Genomic DNA, 9,241 nt, shown 5'->3' with positions numbered 1-9,241 from the left:
TGAGACGACTCCTGACTCCCTTGCCTACTTTTGTTAATTATTTTGGATATTTGTGTTTTGTCATTAATTAAAGTCTAAAAAGAGCTAAAACTATAAGACGGGTTCACCACCGAGCCATTCTGGCTCTCCGTCACTTTGTGATTACACAAATATTGCACACACATTGTTTACAAGTGAAATATGGCCTCGGTCGTTGCGTGATTATGGTGCACGAGTGTGCACTGGGCTCCTTTGTCACTGCTACACCACGAAAGTCCAGTCACCGACTGTCCGGCCGTACTACAAGAGAGCAAAGGTTGCGAAAAGATCACATGAAGAATCTTTGGTCGTCTAAGGCCTGAGGAGTCGAAATAAATAATTAAAAAACAAATTGTCTACATACGCACTAAAGTTCGCTCGCCTGCTGCTGCTTAATTGTGAGCAAAACACAAATCAAAGATGAAATCAAATATCCCCGAGCAAATCTGCAAACTCAGCCACCAACAGAACACAACGCAAGAGAGAAAAGGCACGGAAATAATAATAAAAAAAAATCAAAACAAAATGTTCCCAATCTATGACAGCTGCAGAGACAAATCCAATTATTTGCGTCTCATGTTGTAAATTTGTTCTAATAGTCGAAGTGAGAAAGTAAATAAATGCCTGCAAAGGGGAAACAAAAGAATGTGATTTCTAATTAACTTGAAAGAGGAACAGCAGGGCGACTTAGTAAACCCATCTTTCATCTGCTGCCTCAGTCCACTCATTTGTTTGCTGCACGTTGTTGTCTTGAAGAAGGGCGGGTGTGTGTGTGTGTGTGTGTGTGTGTGTGTGTTGCTTCCCTCCAAATGAAATGTCAACAGATTTAACAACGCTGCAGACGGAGCACAGCGTTTTCCAGCGTTTTGTCGATTTTATTGTTCATTAAGCTTTGCTGCCGCCCATCAACCCCCTCCTCCCCTCCTCCCCTCCTAAATCTTCTTCCTCCTCCTCCTCTCCCACTTGTTCGAGGCTTCATTTGCAGCATCTTGGCTTTGAAGATCACAAAAGGCTGAGGCAATAATTAGGTTTGTGCAATTACAGCAAGCTTAATGAGAGAATCCAGGAGTTTGTCTTGGCCCTATCTCCAACTCTCCACACTCAGTGTCATTAGGCTGGCAACTATCTCTCTCTCTCACTCTCTCTTCTGCTTCTCCTCTCTCTCTGAGGAGGAGGATGTTGTACAGATAAAGAGGTTGTGGTGGTGGTGGTGGTGGTGGTCAACACACTTGTAAACACACTTCATATGCATACAAGGCATGAATGACGGAGAGCAGATTGGAGTCGACAACCAGAAAGGAAAAAAAGTTCAACGAGAAAAGAAAGAAAGAGGGAAAAAGTTTCAATAGAGGACACACAAAACCAATCCAAATGTACATCTCATTCTTTAATTCTTAAAACCAGTCAACAATATTGGTAAGAATAGTTGGGAATAGCCTTGTGATTAGTGGCGATAGGCAGGGTACACCCTGTTAGCCATTCACTCTCACATTCACACCTACATTTACACAGTGTCCAATTTACCTAATCCTCATATTTAACGATTTCGGACTGTGTGAGGAAGCCGGAGAAACTGGAGAGAACCCACACACACACACACGGAGAACACGCAAACTCCATGCAGAAAGGCCCTCGTTCCGACCTTTGCTGCAAAAGCAAGAGTGTTAACTACTACACCAACCGTGCAGCACCAAGCTTTATCTATCAAGTCCATTTTTTTTTTTTTGAACAGGAACGTAACTTACTTACAATGTGCATACAATGAGCAATAGGTTATATAAGTTGGGTTAAAAATGCTAGCTATGCCAACTAAAGCACTATTGTTCCATCACAACTTTTTTGTCGGGTTAGACTTCGTTTCTAATATCTTGAAAAAAGAAAGAACATAATCATATTTTGTCTAAAATGCTATATCATAGGCTACCGTACCTGGTCTCAAGACATGGCCGATTGTACATTAGACATCCTGCTTCTGAGTTCAACAAATGCACACGTTAACATATATATTTTACAACAGTTGCTAATAACAAAGAATGGCCCTACGATGGCCTGGTGACCTTTTCAGGTTGTACCCTGTCTTTTACCCTAGGGTGTACTCTGCCTATACAGTCTATGATGGCGACAAAATGATGATACCTACATGCTTCTGACACAGCGTCAAGAGCTTTCAAATCCACATTGTTCTGGTAGATGTGAATAGATTTGACTTTGGTGGATGATAGAATAATGATGAGCTTTTATGTTTGTTCAACTGGACAGATAAAAAAAAACTAAACCTATAAAATCCATTTTGGGAACTTAGTAGATCATTTTTAACACAGTTAAAGCATCAGAATGTTCTCTATGTGCCTCCTTTCTTTCCACTAAGCTTTGAACCAGGAAGACACATTATATAAATGGAGCACAGATAAAAAAGGACACTGATTCATCCTGGGCCTTTCTGTTGGGAGTTTGCTTGTTCTCCCTGTGTTTGCGTGGGTTTTTCTCCACGATGGCCTTTTGTCTCTATGTGGCCCTGTGATGGACCGGTGACCTGTCCATGGTGTAGCCCGCCTTTCACCGTGACCCTCGTGTGGAGGTAGAAGACGGCTGTATCTACAGTATCTCAGCTTGATTGTGATCTCAAAACAATAAGAGGCCTGTGTTTACTGTGCACGTCAAAGCAAGCATCACAAACAAATCCATATTCGCAGCTAATAATTGCCTCATTACACGGCACAATAACAGAGAAAAGTGCTCATTAACGCAAATCAAGCTCTCAGCAAAATGTTTTATGAAACCTGCAGTGCTGTGTGCACTGAAGGGCTGGTGCTTTTGAGACCATCTTACCAAATCATTACTCATTACCTAATAAGATATTTCACTTAAAGCACTGTATGTACTTGCAGGGGAAATAATACATGTAATGGGTGTACAATGAACAAGGCCCAATGGGGTTTGCTAAAAAGATCTAATTGTGTTATGTAATATAACCACACAGATAATAGTCCTACCCTCAAAGGATAGACAGTATAGAGAGTGTATAGATAATGTAATGAAACTGGAGATGAGCTCAGTTGAAGTGAATGTTGGTTTTAGGTAGGTAGTCATCAAACTAAGCTCATTTTTGATTCGACTGACGTGACAAAGTTTTCACACTCCAGGTTTTGTCATTTAGACCTGCACCTGCTGCCACCGACACCCCAACTGCTATTTTCTCTGCTGCTTTTCGTTCACAATCGCAGCATTAAAGGCTTTATTTAAAGTCTTTCTCAAAACAGAATCTTCAGGGTGACAAGTGTGTGAAGAACACAGGTGTTCAACCAGCTGTTGCTGAGCTTCAGTAAACATTTGTGTGTGCGTGCATCCATCCACCAACCTGTATATCTGTTAGTTCCTTTGCTATCCGTGAAGTCAACATTGAGTTTTTTCCTTGACATGGGATTTTCAAACTCTAAAACACACACACACAAACACACAGTTTTTTTAATTGATTGATTAAAGCTGTGTTTCTGTTGCCATATGACGCGCTGCTCTGACGTACCTTTCCCTGGTGAGTAATGTGTCCTATCGGGCAGATAACACAGGCAGTGCCAGAGCCAAATATTACTTTGACCTGCTGCTGTTTCAGAGCAGAACACAGCTGCTCCGTCACCTTAAACTCATCCTGGAATCAGAGGAAATGGAAAGCTTTATTTAAAAAAAATTGTATTCATGCAAACTGATTAACTATGTAACTTTCTTTGTTTTGCATGGACTTGTTTTTTTCTGTGTAAATCTGCTCCACTTCTCTTCTTTGTGACTGTTTTTTTTTTACCTGTGTTAGTTAGTTTTTGCCACTTTTATGTGGTTTCTTCATTGTCTCATTAAAGATTCTTTTTGTTTAAATTATCGTGCAGTTGGCACCTATTTAGCAATCTGTGACGAACAGAAAGAAACAACTGTCAGTCATCGATGGTGTTGCTCACTTTCAGAGCCTCCATGCCAACACTCATAACTGAACCAGACTTAAGATTCATTTGTTGGCGTCTAAATTAGTTTTTCTTGATTTCATTTACACATGCATACACTCTCTCTCTCTCTCTCTCTCTCTCTCTCTCTCTCTCTCTCTCTCTCTCTCTCTCTCTCTCTCTCTCTCTCTCTGTGTGTGTGTGTGTGTGCGTGAGTGTGTGTGTGTGTGTGTGTGTGTGTGTGTGTGTGTGTGTGTGTGTGTGTGTGTGTGTGTGTGTGTGTGTGTGTGTGTGTGTGTGTGTGTGTCTCACCCATTTCCTGGTTAGTTCCAGGATGCTCTGTCGAGTTATACCTGGGAGAATGAGACCATCCAGTGGGGGAGTTAAGATAAGATAAGATAAGATAGTCCTTTATTAGTCCCGCAGTGGGGAAATTTCCAGTGTTACAGCAGCAAGACATATAGATAGATATATAAGATGATGTCCTGTAGTTGTAACGTGGCTGTTCTGCCACTAGAGGTCACACAGATGTCTTTGGATAGCTCATACATTATTATTTACACAACATACTTTTTTGATTAACCTACATAAAAAAAACAGACTGGCAGAAAAACAGGATATTGATGTCTACGAACCACCATCTTCATTGATCCAGTGAAGGAAGATGTTCATGGTTCCTGCTTCAGTGATCTGGTCGTCTCCATAAAACCACAGCACTTGCTGACACCCATAATCCACTGCTTCATACTGTGCAAACAGAGCAGATCCATAATTCTTGCAAATATCCACATAACCAATAGTTGTTACTATACCGTCACTTGCTGTTACTTAAAGGTCCAACATGTCCAATGTGTAAGAATTTGTGAGAGTGCAGATTGTAAAAAATGCAATAAGAAAAACATGACAGTGCAGATGGCAGCCCTTGCCTTAAAGCTTCGGTGTGTAACTTTTTGTGTGTTTTTTTTAATTGTTGTTGTTATTATTATTCTGCCTCTGCTTGGTCTTTGTGAACAGAAACACTGTTATATATTATATAATGTTTATGCTGCATCCTTCACCTGAAAACGGGCTCTTTCAAGCAATATTACTGGATTTGAGGGAGCCTTTGTGTTCATACAGCAGCAGCACAGCATTAATCACTTCTGAAACCTGGTGGTACCTTGCTCAGGGGTAGGCCCTTTTACCGGATGGGGACTCGAACCGATTACAAGCCAAGTTCCCTTTCCACTTGGGAAATTATAATCCTTTCAAATATACTCCAACCTATTTGCAGCTGTCTCACTTTACTAGTGCAAAGTTGCTGTTGCCTCTGTCGTAAATTATAAAATTAGTTATATATAAAAGGTGTATTCTAAGGCTATGTAATCTAAATACTTGGACAAACATTCTGATGGGTGATTCAATTTCTACCAATAAACCCTCCTGAATTTGACATGTTTACAGTGCGTGTCCTCCTTTCCAGGCCCGTGTGTACTTTGAGTCAGCCCACAGCGAGATAGCCTCTGCCTCATTGTCAAAGTAAGAGCCCACTTGAGACAGGATCACATACAGCAAGGCATGGCTAGGCTTCTTCACACCCAGAGTGGGCTACCATGGATCGATACGAGACATGTATTGTTTAAATGTACCACCTTCAGCCTCCATAAACCATTAGCACACCTCACAGGCCTCCTTACCTCAGTGCTAATAAGTGTTGGTCTGATGTAGAGACTGGCTGTGTCTGAGCAAGGAACCCAGTCCTGGTCGATCTCTATCAGTCGCCTGATGCACTCCAGCAGCTCCAACTGATCAAAAGCCTGAGGGAGGAAGACAGACATTGTCTGTCCCTCACGCACTCGCCTTTTATCCGGGCATCCATTCATTCCATTCCACTCATCGTACAGGTAGACAAGCTCTTTTAGCGGCGGCCCTGCGGTTCATGTTGAGCATTGGTCTAAAGAGGCGCAGTCGGTTGTCATCCCCACGGTACGCCTTTAACCCTTCGAACAGCTGGTGAGGAGAGAAAATACAAGACAGAGGACGACAGAAATGCATACATTCAAATAAAGACAATTGTAAAAATAACATCTTTATAATCCTGTAACCTGCATTATATCACACTGACATTTCTTCAAATTATGGCTCAGACTCTCCTCTCAGGTCTGATAAATATTCCCCAATAATAACCTGTATGCCATAGTGCAGGGATGAACAGTCAGGTCACCAAAGGGTTTGATGAGTGGAGCCTGCCAGCCTTCACTCTCGCTCCACTCTATGGTCAGCATGTGGTCAGTGAACACAGTTCCCGAAACCAAAACTCCCTCCATCCGGCTTGGTCTTTGGACAGCTGGACAGCTGGATAACCAGGTCAGCTGCCTGGTTACAGCAACAGCAGAGGAGAAAGTGACATTTTAGTATAATATAGAGGGTCTTCATGTGTGTAATGTAAAGCCAAATAACATCCTGCTCTTTATGATCTATAATCTATTATAGCATACGTTGTACTTTTAACCTACGTAAACAATTAATAATTAATGATGTTTAAGCAACACTGACTAACATGATCCCTTTCTGAAAGAGATGCCTCTGACTGGTCCATCATTCACTAGGTTATAAATTCCATTCAGCTGGGATTAGAGTGTCCCTTTATCCTATGCCTTCATGTGCAGAAGGTTGTTTGCGCCATAATCCCAGATTACAGTACTGGGAAGTGGCGAGTGACCACAGTGCAGCACTTTGTGCAAGTGATCTCATAGTCATTTTGTTTCTCACCATCTTTTCAATGTAACATCAAATGTGGAGATTGTTATTGAGATTATCTGCGGAAGATTGCCTGCAAGTATAAATAAAGTTAAAAAATATATATTTTCAACTTGGATGACCTTTGATATCCTAACCAAACCATTTTAGGCTATGGATATTGGCACATGAGCAATAATCCTTTGTTAGCTCACACATAGTCCAATCAGTGTCTGGTCGGGATTAAATGGCGATACAGACATTCAACATCCTTCTGGTGCACATAAGAGCAGTGAAACACGTAAGAAGGTCCAGAGAATTGTTTGTCTTTAAAACGGACATGGTACAGGCTAGAAAGTTGTGTCAAGGTCTAATAAATTTACAATAACTTGAAATTTAATTGTGCAATTGTGTAACAGTGGAGACAAGAGTCGGTACAAAACCTAAAACATCATCCTGATGAGAGCATCTGCATGTGTGTGTGTGTGTGTGTGTGTGTGTGTGTGTGTGTGTGTGTGTGTGTGTGTGTGTGTGTGTGTGTGTGTGTGTGTACTGTTTATATGCGTGTGCACATGTCCACCTTAATCTCCCTGTGAGCCTGCGTTCTACTGCTCAGTCGTCCTGGTAGAAAAACAAGCAAAGCTCCAGCTACTTAACGTGAGCTGGGAAAGTGGATTCTGTTGAGCAGGCTGCACCAGGAGTGGACGCCCTGTCCTTCACCCAAGAAATGACCACAAAATGGAACATCACACTTCACTGACAGAACGTGGGCTTTTACAATTGCTGGGATTTCTTTTGGTGTTTCATCACCGGGAGAACACTGCTGAACAACACAAGGCCGTCCCGTGTGTCGCTCTCGCCAGCATGAGGACAACAGGCAGCCCTGAAATATCTTCTCGGTTGAGTAACAGAGGTGGGATTTAAGTGTCAGGAAGCTGAGGAGTGATGAAAATGCTGCAGCGAGAGCAGCAGCTGAGGGTAGGTGCTGCTCTGTGCCTTTACGTCAATGCTACACATTCAACACACTATAAAATAACTTGCTTTACTACCTTGAAGCTGGGAATTCTGTGATTTGCCATTGGTGTCGTGGACAGGTAGATTCTTCCCTGAAAGCAAGCCAATTTAATTTAAGTATTTGCCAACACTAAATAAGAAAGGAATCACTGGCTTGTCACAACAACAAACTGATGGAAACACATTTATGTGAAACAAATCATATATTCATCTTTATTATGGTTGAAACAAATCTATGTATGAATATATAACTGACAAACTTACTTATATTTACACAACTTATAGACAAACGTATTCCTGCTATTCTTGTCAAACAATAAAGGGAAAGATATTCCAGTTTAAATACTATTAAAAGAGCAAAACACAAACAACAAACATTATCACTGTGACATTATCTCCAACACTGCTGTGAACAGTCTACTGCAGAGGTACTACTCACATTCCCACCACTGAACTGCTTACACTGATCACTTAAGTTGAAACCAGTCCCACTGTTCTGCAGTGACACCAAACATGCACCAGTAACAATGATATCAGGGTCTGTACCATTTATTTTAGCCAGACAGTTTTGTATGGACTACAATGGGAACAGCCGCCTGCTGTGCCGGCTAGATCTGGTCCACAAGATGTCCGGCCTCCACGCACACATAAACATGTTTGGATAAGTGCATTATCACTTTAAAACATTATTTTTTTTAAGCCTTGTGTACTTAAGGTAAGGGGCTTGCTTTGTGGTGTGGTGGCACCTTGTGACCCAAAGAGACAAACCCTCCAGAGCATGTGTTTTGCCTTTTGAAGCATGAGCTTAGTTCTTAGGAAGAACAATCAATATATATGTGACACTCGTCAGAAAGGGATGGATGAGAGGACGAGTCCTCCGTGCACATTGGTCCTTTAGACTGGTCCATCTTTACTCAAGGTTAATTAAAAAAATAATAATAATAATTGCAACCAAGTTCTATGGTAGTTGTGTATTAGTTGTGCACACTGTTCAGGAGGAATACCCTTGCAGAACTGCTTTAGTGTAATGTAGGGAAAGTTAGGACAACTCCAAGAACCCAGTATAATTAAAGGCAAACATTGACAAATTCAAGTGTTAATATAAATAAAATATGTAAACACATGATGTATCAGTCAAAATGGATCAAAGGTCACAAATGCTTTAACTCTCTCACTCACTCAGGGAACTTCATTAGTGCCAATTCCCCTGTCCTCATCATTCACTGCAAAAGCTTCTGGTGCATTTATTTTTATTGTTTTATTTTTATTTTATTTTACTTTTGTTTGTGTGTGTTTTACTCTGTGGATGTTCAGTTACTATAGTTTAAATATACCATAGTGGGGCCATACATTTCTACAACGACAACCCCTGGTTGTAGAGTTGGCTCTTGTGTTTCTCGATGCTATTGTCTCCTTCTCGCCACAGAGGGGCGGTGTTGGCTCGTTTTTAGGTTCGCGTACACTGACTGTGACTTCTTCTCCTTTCACTTGTCTCACGAGCGCCGAGCTTCAAACTGCCCCGTCTGCGCGTGCTCTGCGTTTGCGTGGACAGCGAAGCAAAC

The 9,241-nt window shown here is 41.5% G+C and overlaps 1 protein-coding gene across 1 annotated transcript; it reads right to left on the bottom strand.

Annotated features, from left to right (window-relative positions):
• Positions 1-240: 240 nt before the first annotated feature.
• Positions 241-7,744, bottom strand: bcat1 (branched chain amino-acid transaminase 1, cytosolic; the record flags this gene model as incomplete). The annotated part of the gene is given in 12 exon segments (XM_083906795.1): positions 241-279; positions 3,377-3,451; positions 3,542-3,664; positions 4,260-4,356; positions 4,579-4,721; positions 5,394-5,534; positions 5,624-5,743; positions 5,829-5,936; positions 6,114-6,148; positions 6,151-6,232; positions 6,234-6,302; positions 7,715-7,744. Coding segments are annotated over 12 exon segments (1,062 nt in total).
• Between the last annotated feature and the right edge of the window lie 1,497 nt (positions 7,745-9,241).

This window comes from Microchirus variegatus (assembly GCF_963457635.1).
Source record: "Microchirus variegatus genome assembly, chromosome: 20".
NCBI classification, from domain to species: domain Eukaryota; kingdom Metazoa; phylum Chordata; class Actinopteri; order Pleuronectiformes; family Soleidae; genus Microchirus; species Microchirus variegatus.
The sequence above is the reverse complement of the archived record's forward strand: the minus strand, read 5'-3'. Positions and strand labels throughout refer to the sequence as shown.